This window comes from Myotis yumanensis, unplaced genomic scaffold, assembly GCF_028538775.1.
Source record: "Myotis yumanensis isolate MYYU_CA2020_CCGP unplaced genomic scaffold, mMyoYum1.0.hap1 SCAF_22, whole genome shotgun sequence".
NCBI lineage: Eukaryota > Metazoa > Chordata > Mammalia > Chiroptera > Vespertilionidae > Myotis > Myotis yumanensis.
Window position 1 is genome coordinate 12,413,139 of NW_027223773.1, and position 25,059 is coordinate 12,438,197.

General features: G+C 46.1%; 1 protein-coding gene across 8 annotated transcripts in view; it reads right to left on the reverse strand.

The window, feature by feature from the left end:
- AKT3 (AKT serine/threonine kinase 3) overlaps positions 1 to 25,059 on the reverse strand; it is a 228,266-nt gene that overhangs the window by 19,735 nt on the left and 183,472 nt on the right. For all 8 annotated transcript variants that reach the window (XR_011469357.1, XR_011469355.1, XR_011469356.1 and 5 more), the window contains 4 exons: positions 24,306 to 24,434; positions 14,422 to 14,636; positions 10,660 to 10,747; positions 7,082 to 7,184 (listed from right to left, as the gene is read on the reverse strand). Coding sequence is in view for 5 of the 8 variants with exons in the window: in XM_070401367.1 (XP_070257468.1) it covers positions 7,082 to 7,184; positions 10,660 to 10,747; positions 14,422 to 14,636; positions 24,306 to 24,434 (535 nt within the window). In the remaining 3 variants the exon portion in view is untranslated. The remainder of the gene's footprint in view (positions 1 to 7,081; positions 7,185 to 10,659; positions 10,748 to 14,421; positions 14,637 to 24,305; positions 24,435 to 25,059) is intronic.

Consider the following 25,059-nt stretch of genomic DNA (forward strand, 5'->3'; position numbering starts at 1 on the left):
ACGCTTGTCTTTTGTGTTTTTTTTTAAAAAATATATATTTTTACTGATTTCAGAGAGGAAGGGAGAGGGAGAAACATCAATGATGAGAGAGAATCATTGATCAGCTGCCCACAACCGGGCATGTGCCCTGACCGGGAAGCGAACCGTGACCTCCTGGTTCATAGGTTGACGCCCCACCACTGAGCCACACTGGCCGGGCGACGCCTGCTTTTGGCAACACTCTCTCTGGTCTGTACTGTCCTAACTTCTTTTTTTAAATATACTTTATTGATTTTTTACAGAGAGGAAGGGAGAGGGATAGTTAGAAACATCGATGGGAGAGAAACATCGATCAGCTGCCTCTTGCATACCTCCTATTGGGGATGTGCCCGCAACCAAGGTATATGCATTGACCAGAATCGAACCTGGGACCTTCCAGTCTGCAGGCCGACGCTCTATCCACTGAGCCAAACCGGTCAGGGCCAGTCCTAACTTCTAAGATAATGAAGATGAACAAAGGCAACATCTTCTAGACACTTGGGTTTGTCCATCACACACACAGCAGCTAAACTTATTTCGATCGCCTCTCCTTTTCACACAGGTGACCTATGAGGAAATAATACTAGCAAATCATCACCGTCAGGACACACACATTTTGAGACTCAATAAACCGAGAGGCCAGCGAAGAGACGGGAGTTTTACATTAATTAGCAGGGCCTCCCAGGCACCTCGCGGGCTCCCGACAATCCTGACCCGCGTGCTCCTCCCTCCGGAGCTTTAGCTGTGATTGTGAAACACAGCGTCAGGATTCCACTTCATCGGAGTCCGTGGTAGGTGCTTAAGAGTGTGTTTATTTGACATCTGCTCCTGCCCTAGCTCGCCAGGCCCAGTTTTCCTAGGACCGAATGGGAAACTAGAATGAAGAGAAAAAGGCCGAGGGAAAGAGGTCGCATCCGGGACAGTGCACGGGGGACAGACGGAAGGCACCAGGCCAGGCGGCTGCTGGCTGTGGGCCACGCCTCCCTCGCGTCTCTCCATTCCTGTGTGTGAAGGACGGTCATGATCTCAAACCATCACCAGCCCTCCCATCACAGTCCTGAGGGGGGACACCCCACTGTCGGGACGCGCGCCCTCACCCACAGCTCTGGGCAGGGCCCTGCCGGCCCCACCCGGCTCCCTGCCTGAGGGGGGCCCCCAGTGAGTCTCCCCCATTGGATCGCTCGCTGCCCTGCAGTGAAGTGAGGAATCCCTCCAATACCCAACCTGCTTTTCTTCAGGCAAAACCACTCCGCTGCCTCCAATGCCCAGAAGCACGTGAACAGCCCCCCCCACCCCCCCACGCCCGCGCGGGACGGGAGAGAGGACGTGGGCCAGACTCCACGGCGGGCGCAGTGGGCACTGGTGCCCCACCTTCCTCTGAAGATGACGCTTTCTGCTCCTTTTCCCTGCTCTTCTTTTCTGCCTTCTACTCTTTACTTTTTTTAAAAAATCCTCATCCGAGGATATTTTCCCACTGATTTTTAGAGAGAGGGGGAGGGAGAGGGGAAGACAGAGAGAAACACCGATGTGAGGAGGCACATCCATTGGGTGCCTCCGGCATGCCCCAGACCAGGGCCTGGAGCCTGCAGCCGAGGCATGTGCCCTTGACCGGAATCGAACCCGGGACCCTTCAGTCCGCAGGCCGGTGCGCTATCCACTGAGCCAAACCAGCTAGAGCCCTTCTTCTCTTAACACAGAACATCTAGAAACGGGATCCAGGCGCTGACCCACATGTGTGGCCTCGACCGCTCTAGAGACCAGCACCGCCCTGGGTGGGACCCAGGCCGCCAGGCAGCGTCCCTGGTCCTGCTCCCTGCGAGCGGCCGACTCCGGGCCTCTCCCTTTAGCCACGCGTTTCCGGGTGACCCTGTGCTTGAAGGACCTCTCTGCCTTCTGCTTCCAAACACCGGCCAGGCACCCAGCAAACGCGGCATCTTCACATGCACTGCCGGCCAGGGCGCTTTCGGCTCCACCGGACGCAGGAGCTGCGGACGGCTTCTCTGACGTCGAGCCACAACGCCCAGAACTCTCCAGAGAAGAGGCAGCGGAAACCTAACGGTCCGGTTCTGACAGGTGCCAATCACACGTCAGAGAATCCGTTTTCCCATGAACAGCTCTGTGTTGCTGGGCGTGTCTCTGCCCAACAAACGAATTAAACACATTTCTGACCGTAAAGAAACCTAAACCGTGGGGGTGACCACGGGAGGGCCCCTCGCCTCCATCTTCCTGAAAGCCGGTGTCGTCCCTCTGAGCTTACAGGCCCGGGGGAGCGAGGGCCGTGGGCCGGGAGGTCAGGGGTCCCCGGGCCCCGTGCTGCACAGGCAGTTGGGGTGGGGGTGGAGGGGACCAGAAGCAAGTGACAGAGACGCGGCGGCGACCTGCCGGCCACACACCTGACGCCCGGTCAGCAGCTAGCAATTCGCTCCCGCTCTGCACGGAGGCTCACGGGGAGCCATGGTGAGAATGAACGGGGAGGAGCCAAAAAGACCCCAAGCCACACACCCTGGACGAAGAGCCAGAGGCTCAGTCCCCACCCGCCGGCACCCCTGCCTCCCTCAGCACCGTGGCCCCTCTCAGCACCTTTCACAGATGCCGTTACAGGCAGTGAGCTCCTGGGTGTCACCGAAACCCCCTCCCAACGAGGGGCAGAGACCAGGAGAGCGTGGATCGACACCCTCCAATCTGCTCCTTAATGAACACCAGGCTGTGTGCAGAAAAGGAACATGTCGCCTTTCTAACTGCTGATTTGTTCTCAAAAACACCTCCCTCCTGTTTATAAAGGCAAGGTGGCGAGGGGGGAGACCCGGCCCAGCTAGCGCACGTGGGCGTCCGTGGACAGACGGCACTAGCGGCGGGAGGGCTTGGTGCTCCTCCTGGGCCCTGTGCTCCCAGGGGAGGGAGGAGGACTGGGTCCAATGTGGTCGCAGCCCAGGGTTTCAGACTCTCTCTCTCCTCTGATCTGTCTGCAGAGGAAACTAGGAAACATACCTGGGGCCATCAACCACGGGCACTGCCCGCCTTGGAGGAACCCAGGGGTGCAGCTCGCCACCACTGAGGCCAGTCCCCGCGGAAGGGGTGCAGTCCTGTGACCTCCTGCGGGGGGAGGGGGGTGGCGGGCTGAGCGGAGCCATGCAGGACGGCTGCTGGAGCCCGCTGGCCTCAGCCCACTCCCCACCTGGGTCGGAAATACGACAGCGAGTTCGGGATGCCCCTCGAGTGCTGAGCCTTAGGTGAGTCCAGAGGACGCCGCTGGCCTCCTGTGTTTGGGCGAGGCCACACCCACCTCGGATGCCCATGGACCCAGCCTGGCCAGGCCTACAGCTCGAGGTGGATCGATACCCGCCTTGGAAGGGACTACAATGCACGGGCGTGCGATCCGTCCCTGCCTCAATCCGATCACCCCGAAAGGCACCGAGTCACGGCTTAGTCAGCACAGCCCACGTCTACAACGACGGTCCTTCAGGAACAGAGTTGCGTGAGTGATAGAAGTGACAGCCAGAGCGCAGCTCTCTCCTAGCTACCGATCCAGGGAGCTGTTCCCGAAACTGCGGGCGGCCCAGAGCCCCGTCTTACGTTTCAGACGTTCTGCAAAGGGAGCGATAAGGTGTCGATGAACGACACTCGCCCTGAGGCCCAGCACGGAGGCTGTGGGTCAGGGACAAGGCGGGGAGCGGCCTCTGGGGGGTGGGGCTGTGCCCTTCGAGTCAATCCTGAAACAGGACCGATGGCTAAGGAGGCACCGGTCACCAAGCTTTTAATCTAACTTCTTCGTAACCAAACAGGTCTGCTGCGGCCTTTTTATCTTTTTCTTTAGAGAGAGAGGAAGGGAGGAGGAGGAGGAGGAAGAAGAGGAGAAGGAAGAGGAGGAGGAAGAGGAGGGGGAGGAGGAGGAGGAAGAGAGGAAGAGAGAGAGAGAGAGAGACATTCATCCATGCCCTCACTGGTGGTTCTGACAGGTGCCTTGACCGGGATCAAGCCCGAAGCCTGGGCATGGTGGGACGCGCTCTAACCACTGAGCTCCCGGCCAGGGCTGGGTGGTGTTTCGGTCCCACAATCCCTCGCACTGAATCCGGTCAGTCCCTCCCCCGGGCCCCTCAGCTCCGGCCCCTTTGTCCTGGTGTTTGTTGTGTTGGGCCTGTCAGCACCCTCCGTGGAGCGGGTGGCAGACGGGCCCACCTGGTGCCTGAGAACAATCACAATCGGGTTATTCAAGCGCGTGGCACTCCAGGGTCTTTCCTAAGCGACGGGTCCTATGCCGCCTCCCAGACCCCGGGAGTGGCCGGGCCAAGACCCGAGCAGGGTCTGAGCCAGCCTTCCCCCCGCCCCCACGGGGCTGGCTTCCACCTGGAACTTTGCGAAGGGAAAGCTGTACTCCTGGCTTTGCATCTGCAGGGCCCCCTATGTCCACGCCTTCCAGCATAACGTGTAGTTAGTTCCCGGAAGAGTCCCAATGCCAAGAGCTCGTTCGACAAAGGAACCCGTCTCGCTGAGGTGGAGACGAGCCGCTCTGGGACCTCACTCCCAATGCCACTGTGGTGCCACCTGGGAGGCAAACCCAGAGTCTGGGCACCGATGGGCATGCGTGGCACCCTCTGTGAGGACCTGGGCCTGCTCTGCCCTGACACCAAGCCCTCCCCCCCCCACCCCCGCACTTTGTTATTCACTCACTTAGTAGCCACTGAATGCTGTGCCGGCAGCACCTCGCTAAGGGCGGGCAGCTGTGCATACCACACCCTCCCCCTGAGGCCACTGCTTCCAGCTGGAGACACATCAGCGCCCAGAGAGGACTCCCCAGTGGACACTGTCACGGGGGAAGGTGTCGAAGGAGAGGTATTGGGGGAGGGGGGAAGGGGAGGGGCTGCACATCGCCCTCCTCCCTGAGGAAGTGGCAGCCAGGCTGCGTGCAAACAAGCAGAAGCAGCTCCTGCAAATGTCCAGGCGAGAGTACCTCAGGCGGAGAGCATCCCGGGCAGAGAGCATCCCGGGCAGGGAGCACCCCGGGCAGAGAGCACCCCGGGCAGAGAGCACCCCGGGCAGAGAGCACCCCAGGCAGGGAGCACCCCAGGCAGGGAGCACCCCAGGAGAGCAGCCCATCCCGGCGTGGGCAGGCGTGGCTTGCTCAAGGTGTGGGGGACCCAGGGCCGGGGGAGAGGGGACAGGATGAGGTGGAAGAGGTGGTGCACGTTTGAGACTGGGCTGTGTGGTAGCGAGAGCAGTTGGAGTGGGAGTGGCCGGAGCCATGGAGGGTGTGTGGTCTGATGAGGGCTGGATCCAAAGGCGAGGCCTCGCACACGCTGGAGGAGCGGACTCTGGGGCCGACCCCGCACCTCGCTGGTGCTGCCAGCATTCAGCCCATTCATGCCGGGATGGTACACGACGCCAAGGCTGTGCCCACGGCCTCCACGCACAGTCCTCAGCTGCTGGCCCACAACTCCTTGGGCCTCCTAACGCTGCCTTCACCAGGGAGAGGGTCTAGGGTGCTGGCGACGGCATGCAAGACAGAGCGAGCCACTGCCAACCACGGTGAGACCACAAGCGGCACATCAGCGGAGGCGAGGCCACAGCTTCAACCGGGCGGCGGCCACGCTGCTGGGCTCCATCAACTGGGGGCTTCTGGGGAGCTCAGTTTTCCTCTGGGTTCAATTTCTTCCCTTTTACAATAGAAAAGGGTCTTCGCTTCCTGCAAGTCTAAAGAGAGAGAGCACACGAGCACGCAGAACCGCACGGCTCATTTCGGCGTGTGCACCGCTCCTGCTGTTGGCCCCGGGCGCAGAGCTCCGGCCTAATGACTCTGCCCTCAACGCTCTCGTCTATAGTCCGCGCCCACCGCTGGCCCAGCCCTTGGCATTGACCTTCCCTCCCGTGGCCACAGGACCTTCGCACTGTCAACTGCTCTGCCTTTCCCAGAGGAAAGCGAGGAAACGAGACACACAAAGGATGCACAGACAAGGAAAGGAGAGAACACTGACGATGTTGCTGTGTGAGCCACAGCGGTGGGACTTAGAAACCTCACCCGGCCCTGTCCCCGAGGCTCAGCTAATAGGACAGACACAGACCGTGGTCAGCGCGTGAGCGTGCTCGTCGGTTCCGTGTGATCACCTCTGCTTTCATGGGAGCCACTGACGTGAGGCACTTACCAAAGTGTGGGTCACGCTCACGGACCCGGGATGGCTCCAAGGGGGGGCACGGACCCACAGTTTTAACTTCTAGGCACCAAAGATCGCGAGCAAACTAAATTATGTCTTCACAGACATTCTCGCTTAAGACAAAGCAAAGTCAAGACAGAACAATTCAACGGAAAGTGAAGTTTGAAACTAGTCCGTGGGAGAGCAGAATCGGGACAATTCTGCAGGAAGTCCGCAGGTGGGGGCCTGGGAAGTCTCTACGTCAGATTCCTTTTAGTTGATATCAGAAGAAGCTACTGGAAAACAGCAAGGAGGGCTAACTGGTCTGTAATTTAGCTTCTGATTCTCAGTTACATTTTCCCTGTGTGGTCTTTCCTATAGGAAAACATTTTTCCCTCAGCTACCTGACTTTATTTTTTCACACTCGGAACAAACTCCATTCTTAAATGGAATGTCACTGGAATTAAGTCGTGAAAATCCTATATAATAAAAGGCTAATATGCAAATCGACCGAACGGCGGAACGACCGGTCACTATAACACGCAGTGACCACCAGGGGGCAGACGCTCAATGCAGGAGCTGCCCCGTGATGGTCAGTACACTCCCACAGGGGGAGCGCTGCTCAGCCAGAAGCTGGGCTCACAGGTGGCGAGCACAGCGGCGGTGGTGGGAATCTCTCCCGCCTCTGCAGCAGCACTAAGGACCCCTCAGGGGATGTTTGCGTGCCGGCTTACATCCATGTGGGGAGTGGGCCTAAGCCAGCAGGTGGACATCCCTCGAAGGGTCCTGGACCGTGAGAGGGCGCAGGCCAGACTGAGAGACCGCCCCCACCCAGTGCACGAATATCGTGCACCGGGCCTCTAGTATCTAATAAAAAACATCTTTTTTTTTCTTCCGTTATATCAGAGTGTTATGAATCGCCTTTAAGATTTACTTACATTTTTCAGGTGGTGTTATTGTAATAGTCTGAGCTGTAAATTCTTCATCAAAATATCTGGTATCTGTCTCAGATGTTACTTGAGGCTTAAAAGGAGGTACAAGCTGTACAAAGAAAGAAAAAGTACCGGTGAACAGATTTCAATGTAGGGAAATTAATTTCAGGATACAACTGAAGAACAGGTAACTAATTGGGGAGTGCAAGGGACTCGATGCTGAGCCACCAGAGGCGGCGTCCAGCCAACAGTCTAAACTCAGACCGCAGGGAGCTGGTTGTTCTGGGGACCATTTGAGGGATTATGTGAAACTGGACACGTGAGAAACCAAGAATAGGGGGAGAAGAGGCTGCTGAAAAGTGTGGCCTGAAGAGTACTGTGCTGAGTGAAATAAGCCAAAGAAACACAAATTCCATACGGTTTCCCTTATCTGTGGAATCTAATGAACAAAATAAACTAACAAACAAAATAGGAACAGATTCAGACAGAACAGACTGACAGCTGTCAGAGGGGAAGGGAATTTCTTCTAGAAGTCTTCCTGTTTAAGACTATGATCACTTTTGAGTTAACTGTGTACATGCTGCAAATTGCCTTTAAAAGATATGGACGTCCAGTTGTTTTAGCACCGTTTGTGTAACTGAACTATCTCTGCGCCTTTATTCAAAGTCCATCAGCCACATACGAGTGGGTCTGCTTCCAGACATTCTCTTGTGTTGCGCTGTCCTCTTCACCCATCCTCACGGGCAATAAAGATGCCACGTGTGCTTAACAAACTGTCTTAATTACTTTGACTTAATAGTAAGTCTTGAAGTTGGGTAGTGTCGGTCCCCCAACTTGGTTTTTCATCAAAGTCTAGGTCCTTTACGTTCCATATGAATTTTTGAGTCAAACTAACAATTTCTGGAGAATTGCCTGGTAGAATCTTCATGAGAACTGTGAATTTATAGACCAATTTTGAGAGAACAAACATCTTAAAAATACCGCATCCTCTAAATCATGAGCACAGCATATCTATTCCTCGCTCTGTGTTGCCTTCACTTTTCTCAACACTATATTTTAGCTTTTAGGCTAAAGGTCTCTCATACCTTTTGTCAAAAGTATCCCTAAGTACCTCATATATCTGTTGCTATTTTAACCAGCACTGTTATTAATTTCCATTTTAGATTGTCTTTATAAAATTATTGTTGTTTCTGTACATTTACCTTGTATCAAGCAACCCATGGGTTGAACTTTAGTAGCTGTTTTGTAGATTCCATCTGATTTTCTACATAGATAATCATGTTGTCCATGAGTAAAGACAGATTTACTTCCTCCTTCTCTTATCTGTATGCATTTTATTTCTTTTTCTCGCCTTACCACACTGGCCATTGGATTTAATGTTTTCTTCTTTTTCTAGTTTCTTAAGATGAAAGATGTGGTCATTTATCTTAGATCTTTCCTCTTTTTGAATATGATAATTTGGAACTATAAATTTCCCTTTAAGTACTGCAATAGCTGTATCCTGGAGCTGTATGTGTTTTATTTACCTTTTCAGTCAGTTCAAAATACTTGGATTTCCTTTTTGGTTTCTTCTGTGACCCATGAATTATTTAAACTTGTAATAAGTTTCCAAATACTTGGGGATTTTCCATATATCTTTCTGTTTTGATTTGTAAATCAATTCCCTTTCATCCAAAGAGCACATGACTTAAATTATTTGAATCTTTTAAAACTTACAGGGTTGCCTAGCCTGCATGGCTCAGTGGTTGAGCATCGACCTATGAACCGGAAGGTCATGGTTCGATTCCCAGTCAGGGCACATGCCTGGTTTGTGGGCTCAATCCCCAGGGAGGAGCCTGCAGGAGACAGTCGATCAGTGATCCTCTCATCACTGATGTTTCCATCTCTCTCCCTCTCCCTTCCTCTCTGAAATCAATAAAAATATATGATTTTTAAAAGTTTGGGTTGTTTTGCTCAAAATATGGTATCTCATGCTAGGTGTTCTGCATAACTTTGAAAAGAATAAGCATATTTCTGTTGTTGAGTAGTGTTCTATAAATGTCAATTAGATTAAGTTGGTAGATAGTATTGCTGAAGTCTTCTATAAACTAGTGGTTTCCTCTCTACTTCTATCAATTATTTGGAGATAGGTATTGAAATGTCCAACTCTAAGTTGTCTATTTTTCCTTGTAGTTTTATTAGTTTCTGCTTTATGTGTTTTAACTTTTGTTAGTAGGTAGGAAGCAGTACTGTGTGCGTGTGTGTGTGTGTGTGTGTACTCGTCAGTGTGAATGGATTCTGGGGATCTGAATTTACTCGACTGCAGCAGCTGTTCACACACTCGCTGTAAGGCTGCCGTCTTCATGTTTAATGCCAGAGCCTGGCTCCCACGGGACAGGACGGGGGGAAGAGAAGATGTTTGTAAAGCAGGAGAAGAACAAAGTGGAACCTGAAAGGGCAAGGGTTGGCGTCCACGAGGACAGACTAACACCCATGCCGTTTCTTATCATCTCTGACTCGAACAGCGTGGATATCCACTGGAATGAGGGCCTTGGTCATGGAGCTGATCTCACACCCTGACCCAGGAGGGGGCAAAACTAAGAGAGGATCCGGGGGAGACGGAGCCCCGAGGCCTGACCTCCTCTCAGGCCAACGAGGTGAGCTGACAGACAAGCAACAGCATGAGGAGCTACAAAAGGGCTGTGGCTTCACTTCTGTTTTGGAATCTCCCACAAGAATCTCATTAGCTAAAGGGAATTCTGGGAAATGTAGTTCACACTAGTCAAAGTGGCATATTCTAAGGCCCTTACACAAACAAAAATATCTTGAAGCAGCAGTGAAATATAACACATAATATACAAGGGAACAAATAATTGAGTATGCATTCACTAAACTATCAACTCACAATCTTGTACTAGGTGATAATATCCTTGAAGAATGAAGCCAAAATAAAGACATCATTATATAAAAGAAAACAAGTTCCTCTCCAACCGGCTGGACTATAAAAAATGACCATGGGCATTCTTTAGGCAAAAGGGGAATAATATCAGAAAGAACCCTGAATCTCCACGGAAGGAAGAGATCGAAGTGTTCTAGAATTTGACACTGGTGGTGGCTGCACAACTCTGTGAATATACTAAGAACTGCTGAAGAAAAATCAACTCTTTCGCCCTAACCGGTTTGGCTCAGTTGATAGAGAGACGGCCTATGGACTGAAGGGTCCTGGGTTCGATTCCAGTCAAGGGCATGTACCTCGGTTGCGGGCACATCCCCAGTAGGGGCTGTGCAGGAGGCAGCTGATCGATGTTTCTCTCTCATCGATGTTTCTAACTCCCTATCCCTCTCCCTTCCTCTCTGTAAAAAATCAATAAAATATATTTTTTAAAAAATCAACTGTTTCATGATACTGAGTAGAATTTCAAGATGTGTTTTGGGCGTCAAAATTATCAATAAAACTGTGTGCTAAGAAGTTCAATATTCAATTAAATGATAGGGTAAAATGAAAAATACCATGTTATTATTACATTTTATTCACTTACATTTTTTTTGGATGCCAATTCATTTTAGCCAAAATAGATAAACACCGCGGCACGAAGATAACCTACCTTTTTATCATATACATCTTGCCAGTTTACTCCAGAGAAGAAACTGTGTCTCATAATTTCTTTTGAATCATCTGGTCCTCCGCCAAGGCTGTGCGGACAGGAATAAAATTAAATGAGCATGAAACATTTACATAAGCCAACGCATAGCACAAGTTTTTGTGAAATGTAATTTTCTGTGTGGTAAGTGGTTCTTGTGATGAATAGCCATAAAAATAAAAATCTTCCGGCGTAAGATCTAATTTCCCTGATATGCTATTAACAGGAACTCACCTCAGGACCGGATGGTATCTGAAAAGAGCATGGGCTTTGGTGATACACCTGAACCAGGCAACCAGCTCGGGACTTATGGGATGTGTGACAATGAAACCCTGGCTTAATCTCAGTTTACTCATCTGTAGAATGGGGGTAATAATCCCCGCCTGGTGGGTTATTACAAGGACTCGAAATAAGTAAGTAACTAGCGTAGCAAGTGGTAGCTATTATCATTGTCAATTCTATAAGCCAAAACATTTTAGAAAGCCTCAAGTCTCAGTAATCAACAAAACAATCAATCAAGCCCTGACTTAGAGTGCTTGCCAGTTCCGGTGGTGTAAATACTCCCACCAGGACCAACAGTAAAAAGTAACAAAATTATTACGGAGAGATGAGTTTTGAGTATATATTACCTTTGATATTAATATTAATTTAACTTATAAATTTATATAACTTAGTTTTTAATATTTTTTTATTGATTTCAGAGAGGAAGGGAGAGATTGAGATAGAAATATCAATGATGAGAAAGAATCATCTATCGGCTGCCTCCTGCACGCCCCACACTAGCGATCAAGTCTACAACCTGGGCACGTGACCTCCTGGTTTATAAGTCGACACTCAAACCACTGAGCCACGCTGGCTGGGCTATATAACTTAGCTTTTAATAATGACTATACTGAACAACCAGCTCACACAATTCTTGAAATTTAACAACTCGCTCTTATGAGCTGGCACATGCCAACTCCCACTCACCACTGGGTCGGAAGAAAACAAATCGGTTGAGGAAACAGACAATTGTGCCATCCTAGTGAATCCTGGTTGTTATCAGCTATAAGGAATACGGGACTGGGGAGAATCCATTTTCTCTCTGCCTGTACGTCATCTCTAACACTAGTCTGTTCTCCACACCAGCGGCCCAGGCTGGAGAGCAGAGGGCCCCTGACTTCTCCCACGTCCTCGAGTTTCTCTGTCATCATTGCGGAGTTCTGCTTATCGCCCCGTTCCCACTGCTTCAGGAAGGACCCCCCTTTACTGGACCCTCCATACACTCTCACCCGCTCTGCCTCCCTGCCCCCGGCCCTTCACTGTTCTCATCCACAGCTGCCCGAGTCGCCTTCTCATAACACAAATCTGGTTATTGCCCTTTAATAATTCAGTGGCATCTCATCCTCTTCTGAATAAAGATGTAATATTTTCTAAGAAACATAACATATCCGCACATTCCATATGTTAGATATGGTATTCCTTGCTTATATTTCCAGTCTAACATGTCAGCTTCATCGCCCAATGTCACCCATCGCATTCCACACTGCGATGTGCCATGGTCACTGGCAATTCCAGCTGTTCTCTCCATGTGCACTGCTCGGCAGGAACCCCAGTGCAACCCCAGCTCCTTCTGAGCCAGCGCTAGGCTTCCAACCCCCCAGACAGGGCTAATCACTTCAAAAGCTACTTGTACGGAGTGTGACCTGAGCACCTGTGAATGTATGTTTTGTGCCCCAATTATTGTGTGAACACCCAGAGCGGAGGTTACTCCGTTCATCCTTGCATTCCCAATATTTTAATGCAGCGTGGAGGGCTTGATACATCTACTGTAAAAGGAAATAGCAGATAACCCAAAACACCTTCTCTTTAGGCAACACCAACCTCTGGGGGCACAAACCTTTAAGAGTTGTCCTACTTACCGGGCCACTATCATTCTACATTTACCTCATAGTCATTGAACAATTATGAAGTACCTACTATGTGCTATCCATTGGGTGGGGTAAGGGGAAGGATGACATTAAAAAGGAGTGAGACATAGACATGAAAGCAAAGCACAATTCTGTTCTACCAGCCATGGATAGAGGGGGCCAGAGTCCCCTGGAGGAGCTGGAAAGGATGGGGTACAAACTCACTGCCCTTGACCCTAACCAAATGTTAGGTCCCAAATCAAGTAGAAAAAAACGAAAATCCTAACTCTTTTTAGTGATTACTTTGCATCAAGTGCCCCCTGTTACATTGTGAAATTTTCACATTAAATGGAATATATTTCAAAACCGGAACCAAATTGATGTATGGTAAATAAGATACACCAAGTGGGGAAAAGTAGGCTTACAGTTCTGAGTACGCGAAACAAGAGTTACTCCTTGGGTATTGTTAATTATTGTATTATTTTTCATACCAACACTGTGAACCTAGTTTTGCCCACCCTGTAGAAGAAACATCCAGGAGGCACCAAGATGCGTGGCTTCTCCTCTTCCGGAGCATCCATGCGACCTGGGTACGTCACTGCAGCCTCTCTGGGCCTCTGCCTTCTCCTCGGCCAATGGGAAATGAGAATGACACCCACCCGCCCTGCTCTGCAAGGTACTGAGACAGCGGGGGTACAACAGACACAAGTGCCCTGAAAAAATCCCTCTGCAAATGTGAGGTGTGGTCTCAGTCACCAGGGTGAGGAAACGCAGGTTTGATGGGCTCATCACAAAGCAAGAAGATGGCACCTCTTTTATTATATTTGCTTTTTTTTTCTTCTGAAGGTAAAATCATGTTCCTCATCAATTTAACAGCTAAAAGCATCTAATGGAAACCATCTCTAAGGGGGACAGAGCTCGCATTTTAGGATTCATTATTCCTTCATTCCTTAATTCAGTCTACCAACAAATACATATCGAGCAGCAACCATAAACAGAACATTGTAAAAATACATTATGTGAGGTGTTATAATAGAATCAACAGTGTATGGAATAGGCTCACCTCAGGATGCTGAAGATCTAAGAGATTTTCAGAAAAATACTGATATGCATATATATATATATATATACACACACACATATATATATATTAGATGAAAGAATGGATATATACACAGATATACACAAACACACATCTTAAGGGACATTAAAAAGTAACAGTCATTTCATATATGACCTATAAAATGCATGTCTAAATGAATATATAAATATGAGCAAGGAATACCATAGCCCCTTAAGGGCGGTAGGATTCTTCAGGTCCCGGCTAAAGCTACAAAAACAGACATACAGAGTGTATAAAGATATTCTGTTGTTGCTATCGATCCTTCTGGCCCTGCACGGAAAAGAGTATCTTCAAATGACAAGCAAGACGTAGTTAGGTGTGTTTGGCTGAGAGAAGAGTTCAGAGACAGTTCTATGCTTTTGACAAGGTGAATCAGAAGAAATATACAGTCCCAGAGACTAAAAGGAAGAGATGCTCTGATTGTCACAACAGCCAGCACCAGGGCCATTAAGAACATTCGCTCATAATGTGGCCAATAAAACTCCCCAAATCCCCACTTGGTAAGCTCTGCATGGAAGTTCCAAGTTAGAAGTTGCGGGAACGTTTTTAAACGTTCTCTATCCTGCAGTTAAAAATAAGCCCGCGGCGTCTCCGTTGGAAGACGTCTAACCCGAAGACACCGCTTCCTGGAGCGAGTCCTATCTGCATTAATTTCCATATCACGATCGCTAACCACACTCATCGGCGCCTCGCTGGGTGTGGCTGGTGGCCTACCGTTTATTTGGATCCTTTATCAAGAGCCCGGAAAGCAGTGATTTTGCATCGGAAGAGAGTGTGCGAGGGAATTTGATGTCTTCCATCAGGATCAGTTCAAACAGCTTCTCGTGGTCCTGGTTGTAGAAAGGCAGCCGGCCGCACATCATCTCATATGTGACGACCCCCAGGCCCCACCAGTCCACGGCCCGGCCGTAGTCGTTGTCCTCTAACACCTGAGAGCGAGACCAGCGGGAAGATCGGTTACCACACCCTCACTTCTAAGGCATCACTTATACAACGTGAGATTTTCCCGTGAACATGAATCCCAACTTTCACAGCCTAGGTCGGCAATTTGTTAGAGCTTGACGTTTGAACGTGAAGCATCCTACAAAGACAGCAATCGCACCAGGGATTTGAAAGGTTCAGTGTATACCCGGGGATGGTCAGTGTAGACAGAAAAGGCATGTCACACAGCCAATGCCAAGTGAAGGAGCCTGCGAGCGGGCTGAGGATCAGGTAAACCGTCAGCAGGTTTGCATATGGTCTCTTAGGCCTACTTAACTGTTCAGTCTGGTTCACGAATGGGCCCTGTAAGTAGCAGCTTAGAGCTGAGCCACGCTGATTAGGGGGCACGTGACGTGCCTGGCACATTCCTGCTTGAGAAGAACTAGGGGACACGGATCAAACATGGAGAGAACAGGCAACGTCATGGAGAAGCGCGCAGGACAGGGCCACCAGGGAAATGTCTGACAGCTTTGGAGGCCCCTCACATGTGTCAACTCGGGAAATAGGTGGCCGCCAACGAGAATCGGAAGATTTGTCGTTTGGGCTAAAAAACTTTATTGTCCAAAGCTTACGTTCCCATGGCAATTTCTGTTAAACACAAACAAAATCAGGGACTCGATACCTGTGTAATATATCCCTTAACGTGTGTGTTTTGTTGTTGTTTATCCTCACATGAGGGTATTTTTTTCACTGCTTTTCAGAGAGAGTGGGAGGGAGGGAAGGAGGGGAAGAGAGAGAGAGAGAGAGACAGAGACGGAAACATCGATGTGAGAGAGACACATCGACTGGTTGCCTCCTGCACACGCCCCGACTAGGGGCAGGAAGAGAACCCGAAACCCACGTACATGCCCTTGACCTGGAATTGAACCTGAGATCCTTGGGTGTGCCAGCGGATGCTCTAACCACTGAACCATATCTGCCAGGGCATGTGCCTTAAATTTGTTTTGCAAAATACATTACACGCAAAATTAATTTAGTAAGAAATGATATGAAAGCATCAGGCTGTGTTAGAGCAACCTGTTCACATCGGAACATGATAATGTGTCATTTGTCCCAGTAAACCTCTTTAAAAAAATATTTTTTTATTGATTTCAGAGAGGAAGGGAGAGGTAGAGATAGAAACATCAATGAAGAGAGAGAATCATTGATCAGCTGCCTCCTGCACGCTCCCTACGGGGGATTGAGCCCACAACTTGGGCACGTGCCCTCGACCAGAATCGAACCAGGGACCCTCAGTCTGCAGGCGGATGCTCTATCCACTGAGCCAAACCAGCTAGGGCCTATCCCAGGAAAATTTTGATCATGTCTTTTTATTGGATTTGTTCCTTATTCAATGGAATTTTCTCCATTTACTTGCAACTTTCAGTATTTTATTTTAAATTATTATATTTGAACAATCTTAAAGCTTACTTGTTGTGATCCTCTTAGCTTTGGGATAAACAGATCAAGAAGACCATACCTATGAAATGTATCAATTAAAAAAATCTTATAACTGATTACATAAGAGCATTCGATACAAAACAAAGTAGTGCTCACGTTCTAAACTTTCTCAGTTTGAAGCAAGTAAGTACACTGTTGAAGATGACTCCTATGTGACTTTTATTTAAAATTCACCAATAATTTCATGGAATCCCACGTGACATGTTGACAGGTAAGGCCCTTTGGCTCACTGGGTATTTAACGATGGAGCATATAATTCAAAGGAAAAAAAAAACTATGTTACTTAAAGATATATTAGTAGTGTTTTCAAGGGCTATGAAAAGATTTTTAATTTGACTGTATCACTGTTCTGTGGCTAAAGTAGCCTAGGACCACACTGGCAAAGAGAGAACTCAAGTCCAGCTCCGACATTTTCCAAAAGTCTTCTGGAAATCACAGCTAAGCAAAAATTTTCAGGAAAAAACAAATTCTCACTTTTACTTTAGCCCCAAATATTTCAAATATCTACTTGCTTGAGATGAGTAATGTGAGAACATAAGAAAACACGAGAAAATCTAAAAGAAGCGAGAAACTCTACTTGTGAACTTAGAGGAAATGCTGTAATAGCTCATTTTTCAATACCAGTGACTTTTAATTATTCAAGAATCTATCTCACGCCCGATTAGTAGAATGTATTGTATTGTTTGTGGGCCTTTTGCAAATAGATTCGGGATTTTACCTAAGAACAAAAATTTTTTTAAATCTCTGCCTTCCTGTACCACCAGCGAAACAGTGGCACACGCAAGAGAGAGCCAAATGCGGTTTTTAACCTCTTTTTTCATAAAACCATAAAAAGCATAAAAGCTGGATTAACTGCCTCCCAAACCCACGTTTCACCAGCCGGGTTCTCATCCCCAGCTGGCAAAACTGGCAATCCTTTATTTTTGTTTAAATACCTGGTTTGCTGCCAGAAGGGAAAGTGAGTACATTATAAAAAAAAAAAGAAAAAAAGGGGAGGGGATATTTTTTGAAGAGAAATAAGCATCTGAAAAAATAAAACTGCATTGCACAAAAATCTGTCTGATAAAATAAAATGTATTTTATTTAGGTTTGTAAAATGAACACGGATTCTCCAACTAAGTGGTTTGCTTTTGAACGTAATGTGCTCTAATGGATAAGAGATGTGATGCTACAAGTGCGGTATCACTTTGTAATGAACAAATCTGATGTGACGTATTACCTTTCTGACACATAAGCGTAAGCAATGCTAAGGAGAAACCACCCTAACAACTCAGCCAGCCTTCTTGCTCTAAGAGTCTTTGCTGTCAATTACAAAGAAAGATTTCTGTTCAACTCCTACCTCCAACCAGCTGAAAGATGACAAGAGACGAGAAATGAAAGTGACTCCAATATTCTACCCGTGGATATATAATATAAAACATGCTATTAGTATTCACATACTCTCCTTTCACACTCCTTAAATATAAATTATTTCAAAACACAATACTTGGAAATACTCTAGAAATTGTACAGTGAACTTAAAATCCACAGCCCCTTTTATGTTAGTTTTAGAAGATTAATTTTCTCCCTTACTCAGAGCACTTCTTTTTCCAAAATTACAGAAACATAAAATTTATATTCATTAACCTAAGACTTGCCATTCCTTCTGGCGACCTCTGATGATTTCCCTCCCCCCCCCCCCCCCCCAGGAAAAAGGCTAATTCACTTCCGGGTCATCGTGAAGGGCCAAGGGCGTGCTGGGTGCTCACAGAGGAGCAATGGTACTGTGCACCTCGGCTCTGTACAATGCACATTATCACATCATAAGCAGAAATGCAGGTCAGAACCTGCTCCCAGGGAAATAACCCGCTAAAAGGCTTATCTTAAAGCACTGATCTAAAGAGAGTATCTCTTTGCCATAAAGTCAGTGTTGCTGACATGGAGCTACACGCCAGCCGTAAGCATGGCCCAGACACCGGGTATTGCCTTCGGTCCCTGTCGCTCTCTGTGACGTAGATGGACCTTTACGTTGTAACTGCGTTGAACACAAATGCCCAGGCAGACGCCAAGGACAAGAGGGTCAGGGACACACAGAAATGTGAATGCTAACAAACGATGGAGGCCCTCGCCGGTTTGGCTCAGTGGATAGAGCATCGGCCTGCAGTCTGAAGGCTCCCGGGTTCGATTCCAGTCAAGGGCACATGCCAGGGTTGTGGGCTGATCCCCAGTAGGGGGCGTGCAGGAGGCAGCTGATCAATGGTTCTCTCTCATTATTGATGTTTCTCTTTCTCTCCTCTCCCTTCCTCTCTGAAATCAATAAAAATATATTTAAAAACAACAGCAAACAAACAAACAAAAAGTGATGGGAGGTCCCATGGGAGCCCCGCGCAAACCCGGGACACGGCACCCTTTGTCCCCCAGGACCAGAGCCGCGTCACTTTCTGATAAAATAAAGCCTGAGGCTCAAGGTGGTGACAGCGGGTGCCCAGGGCTGTGAAATAATCTGGTAACGTTTGATTAGCCTTAGGCAACATCAGAGGTAGGCACTTCCATTTCTGGAACAACCAGGTGAATAGAAAAACTCAGCATCAATAGCTCTTGAATGGCTACTGATTTAAACAAATTAAATAAGACACCGTGTCTTTTAAAATGATACCATCAATGGAAATTCCCAGTGTAAATATTGATTTGGCTAATGGACACTTTGAAAACACACACATTCATTCCAACATCCTTTTACCAATTAGGGTTTACTGGGAGGTTGAAGGGATACCTCTTTGAGGGTGTTCGCCCAGGCCCCACAACGCAGCCGAGGCAGGCAACTATAAGGGGGCGACGTGTGCCCCCGAGTGGCTCACTGCTCAACAATACTCCAGACAGAACAGATGGGGGATTAAACGTCTAAACACGCTGTCTGCACACCTATGCTGTGAAAGTAAACTGTGAACTTGGATGAACCAATTTACCGCTAATTCAAAAATTTTTTTCTGGTACCCTTAGATTTCAGGTAGCTGATAGGTGTGTGTTTTATATATACGCACGCTGACATACTTTCTCTTTTATGGGAATCCTTCCCATCACAGGGATTTGCTTAAAAAAAGACCTGTAAATATACTAATTCAGATTCTAAAACGCACTGCAGCTTTGGGGGAAGTCTATATTTCATAAGAATTAAGGATTCCATTTTTCCTGGTATTGACTTCATAAATACATATTGTCAACTGCTCTAATAATTCCTAAGGGATTGTAACCGCCCCCTGCTGGGACACAGAGTGCAGCCGCTTCCCGGCTACCTTCTCGCATGCACACACTCCCTGCATGCAGCTAGCATGGGCTGCAAAAGCAATCTGTGGCCAGAACAGGCAACATCCTTGACGGATGCAATGCTGGTGACTAAATCATGCTTACACACACCTTCCCAGAGATTTCTATGCTTTCTTTTCATCCGGAAGCATCAGACATCATGGGATTCCAAGAAACTGGGTCTTTGCGACCCAAGAAAAAACAGCCATTGTCAAATACTACAGGTTACCAGCTAGCGTTAGTTTTCTACACGTTCTTATGCTTCAGAGCATTTAAAATTAAACTTTATGCTAACCCGGAACCCTTCCAAAGTACTAAATGCAAATTAAATCCACAAGACCACACAACATTGAAAAAAGTAGCTCCTATGGAACTTTCAGATCACTGCTTCTAAACACTAACAGACATCAACATTGAACTAAAAAGTATCATTTAGGTTCATATTTTAAAAGTGTCCAATGGGGGCCCAGCCAGCATGGCTCAGTGGTTGAGCATCGACCTATGAACCAGGAGGTCATGGTTCGATTCCCGGTCAGGGCACATGCCCGGGTTGCTGGATCGATCCCCAGTATGGGGTGTGCAGGAGGCAGCCGATCAATGATTCTCTCTCATCATTGTTATTTCCATCTCTTCCTTCTTTTCTGAAATCAATTAAAAATATATATACTTATTTTATTTTACATATATTTATTTTTTTAAATAAATATATTTATTTTATATATATTTAAATACATAAAAAATAAACATATTTTTTAAGTGTCCAATTTGGGGACAAATGGGATGGTTTTGAATATGATCCAGAAACAGTATAAACAGTGAGCCGGACTTCTGACACAAGTGCTTACATATGAACTCTGATTACAAAACAAACACCTTCCACTTGAACTAACCACCATGAACCTCGACTCCATCTGCCCCTGAACACTGGTGATGAGCCCTTTACAGAACCATCCGGAAGGCGAAGGCGTTCCGACATCCCGTAAGAGGACAGGTGTTTCATGAATTTTTCATAGTGAAATAAAGTATTAGGGAGGCAACACAGTTTCAGAAAGGCTACCAGCACCACTTCTCATTTTCACAAAAATCTTAGAAGTGTTAAGACTTAGTTTCACAATCTGGTAGCAATAGTAGGATTGTGTCCAGGGGCTAAGCAAAATGTATGTCTGTGAGCTACTGTGTTTCCCTACAGATGAAACGTGCAAACGTTAAATAACTTGGGCCGCATTTATTCCTCTTAAGATCTAACGATAGTCTTGAAAGAGCCCATGAAATGGCACCTTTTACATTTATTCTTGTTGTATTTAAAGTAAGTAAATAAAATTCCATTCAATACATTTAAATCTAGTTAGGTTCTAACTACTCCCCCTGCCTGCACCCCTCCATGCTACCAACAATCTTTGCTGTAATTTACATGTTTCTCCCAACTCATTCTGAAGTAATTATGTTGATCTCTGGTTTTAGACACCCCCCCCTATAGAATTTAATTTCCATTGGTACTATTATCTATACATCATCACAATGGCTTTGAGAGAATCTTTGTATCAAAATATTCTGGTCTATTTCAGATATTTTCAAAATCTGGATTATATAGAATGTATTAAAGCTAGTAGGTTTCAAAAGAAAAATGAATACAATGACGGTACATGGATGTTTTCTAAAAATGAGGTTCTAAAATCTAAGAAGGCATCAAAAATACATTTCATCCACTGGAAAAAAATGTTTCCCGTTATGTAAAACAAAATTATAAACACGTTTTCTCTGAACAGCAACCGCAACTACAGGCTATGCATTTCCCAACAATTCAATCATTTTTTTTTGTTGCCATCTTTTTGTTAGTTCTAACTTGATTATCAAATAATTTTTATTTTTACACTATTACAGAAGTGCATTTCTCTGGGTTTCCAAAACCACCTTATTCAACCTCCCCCATCTGTCACCATCTGCTTCCTTTTAGCGTGTACTTTTTGTGTGATCGCATCAACACGTGAAAAATAACTACCGTGCAGATGACTATGTGCCGGTACATTTGAGGACTGGGCATAATAAAAGTGAACTGCCAAAACGCACTTAACACTTTTAATTTTGTTGGGTCTTGCATGTGAGCCGCATTTGATTTTCAGACTGTTTTGCAGTTGGAGAGTTGAGCAGGTACTGCTAACTCAAGAGCAAAGCTGAGACTAAATAATTAGCGCTGCATAAAATGGCCTGGGTTCGGCGAGCCAACTCGGATAATAAACCTTACCGGGAAGGTTGGATGCGTGATTTCTAGTTTTTTTCTTTTAATCGTTTCGAGGAGTGAAAAGAAGAGTAGAGTTTGCAAAAACAAATTCCCCGCAAAATATATTATTGTCCATAATGCATGGCAGATCAAGTTTATTTCCTTCCAGTGGCAGTAGGAGCGAAAACACATTCATTTGTAACTGTGTGCAAGTGCATTTTTTGAGCTGTAACTCACCAAATGCATAGTTTGTTTTACTACTAAGAGTGCACTTCTGCAATCTCTTGAAAAATACATTATTCCCAGCCTCCCCCGCCCCGTAACATTAAAGATCTATAATTCTTCATCAAAAGGCCCGAGAACAAATATTTTGAAAAGATTCCTTTTCCAACAAATGGCATTTTTACACGATAACGCGTATCTTTTCTGGCGGTCTTTGCCACAGAAGAAACTTAAGTTCATTTAAAACTTAAGTTTACTTAAAAATCAGCGATGAATCTGCTACGTAACCCAATTAATCGGTTTGAGCTGACTTTGCACAGTCTTTTTGAAGCATCTTTTAAATGCCTTTCACCTGTCTTTACACAGCAGAGCATTTCCGGCAAATAAGACAATGGAGAAGGTACAGAAAGGGGAACAAGTCTACAGCAAGAGGAGGGGAAATGCTGACGGGGAGCCGGTCCCCAGAGCCAACTCTGTGTTCAGGTCTGAGACACAACTCCGACTTCTATCTCCTCACGAGGAGCCTGGCGCCCGGCCCGTGTGGCTCAGTGGTTGGGCATTAGCCCATGCACCAGGAGGGGACCAGTTCCATTCGCGGTCAAGGCACAGGCCTGGGTTGCAGGCTCGATCCCCAGTAGGGGGCGTGGGCGTGCAAGGAAGCCGATCGATGTTTCTCTCTCATTGATGTTTCTATCTCTCCCTCTCTCTGAAATCAATAAAAAAAAAAATTTTTTTAAAGAAAAGACTGGCACTAACCAAGGGAAGTACTAGAAATTTCCGGGTTCAAAAAGGTGACAAGACACCATGTCAAGTAAGGCGAGAGCCAGCTCTTGCCAATCCCCCACTAACTGACCATCTGATCAGTGTTGCCTTGCTCTCAACTGCAAAGTGGTTTTCCCTTCTTCACGAGACCCAACCTAACTCTGCATTCCCACCCGATCCACGTGTCCTGCCTCCTCTCTTCCTGCTCCCTGCGCGGGTTGACACGTCTCTCCTTTAATCCTGCCACACCCTACTAACTCCAGTGCAGCAATTACGGTTTGCACAGTAATCATTACTCTCCACAGCTTATCACCTTAGTAAGCACTAAGATACTTGAGGACAAAAACCACTTCTTACCATCTTTGTATTCCCAGTACCTAACATAATGCATGACACCTAATGAATATTCAATGAGTATTTCCTTAGTGAATGAATGAGTGTCCTTAGTGAAACGGTTCACATCCAAGACCGGAGGAACTTAGATGCTTGCTTTTAAAAGAATGAACACATTCAAAATTATCCTGGTGTAACAAACATGTGTTTGACAAAAAAACTTAAATATAAGAATTAAAGTTGCATGAGAAGTTGGTGGCTTCAAGATCTGTCATTCTCAGACAGTAACTACAATGATCATTCTCCCCAGTAAAAATGAGGGGTGAGATTTTAATTATGAATCAGTTTGTCACAGCCATGGATATATAAACTGCTTTTAAAGACCAGACTTCTGCAATATTAAAATTTATATATATATTTGTCTTTTTCTTACTTGTCTTTAAGAAGAAATTGATAATTTCTTAGAAATTATAAACTTTCTATTTAGAAACAATTAGGCTCTTCTCACATTACGTTCTTGGTTTTGTTCTCCAGTTGACGACATTTTCATATAGAACAATATCTTTGTTTCTTTGATCCTCTGCTTTTAAAATGAGATGTATTTATCTCCTTCAGAACTAATTTTCCCTAATTGTGACACAACTAAATCTGTTATTCCAAAAATGGGATAACATCATCCAAGGCAAATGGACAGCAGGGAAACTGAACTCCAGAGAAACAAAAAGTGTGTTTTGCATGAGCATTCACAATCCTATTCCAGAGCGAGTTCTCTGTCCTTTGTGTCTTGTTCCTGTAGCCACATCACTCAGGAAAACACCCCCTTCACACCAGACGCACAATCTATGCCCGTAGATAAACAAAGAAAGCCAGTCTCCCGGGCCCTCTGCGTGGGGTCATCAGTGGGAGCTGCTGTCATTTCATGAACTCTCCCAGTGAAATACTTCCTAATAATTACGAAAACCCACAGCACCTGAAATCCAAATGATCAGTGTCTTTGTTTCCAAGGAAAATCCAAATGGTTTATAGAACTGTAAACATTTTCCGAAGTCATTCAATTATTCTGTTTTAATAAATGAATCAAAAAAGACTTAACCAAAAAAATTAAACAGATATGGCCAACTAAATATGGACTTACTCTACTATAGTTCCTACCTTTATGTTCATCAAGTTTATAACATTTAATTTAAATATATACCCTTGCCCTATAATATCATGTTAAACAGTGGAAGAAAAATAGATTGGATTCATGTTGAAATTCAGGTAAAAATAGTAGGAACTGCATGTTTTGTTCATGCTGAAATGTCTCCTGTGCGAGCATTATGTCAATGTTCCCTTTTTGTCTGAACGGAGCCCCGCCCACCTCTGGCGCCAGGTACTCCGGGGTCCCACAGAAGGTCTTCATGGTGGCCGTGTCTGTGATCCCCTCTTTGCAAAGTCCGAAATCTGTGATTTTTATGTGGCCATCTTTATCCAGCATCAAATTCTCCAACTGCATAGGAAGAAAAATGACATGATTATTCTACAGCCCTCAAATCTAGGAAAATACTGTTTGGAAACAATAATGAATGCTGAACAAGAGATTTTGGAAAGAGGACATAGTTGTTAATAGAACTTTCAGGACTCACAAACCCTGTAGCTTTGTAATTTCTATATAAAAAGAAACATGTTTTATCAAATATTTTGATGATGAAATTATTGATTTTTTTTATTCCAATGGGAGTCAGAGCCATTATTGTGTAAGTTCTGAGAACTAAAGCTCACCTAATTTTTCAAAGCAAAAACCAGTCCTCTTTTTATGTAAATAAATTGTGACCTAAATAATCCCAAAGAGATGAGAATCTTTTTCTGGATACACACAGATGGTTTTCAACACTTTCTCTTGGGAATCTATTGCCATTATAAAATAGTCACTTACAGAAATGCTTTTTGGTGGTGGTTGCAAATCAAACCTAAATCCTTTTTTGAAAGGTAAGGTGGTATCCTCTCTTGTAGTTCTTTGTGATAAAGAAATACCAACCCTTTCAAACATAAAAAGGTCAAGAATGTCAAAGTCAGTCAACAGTTAATGAAAATATGTAGCACAAATATTATATAATTGGAATCTCTTTGAAGCC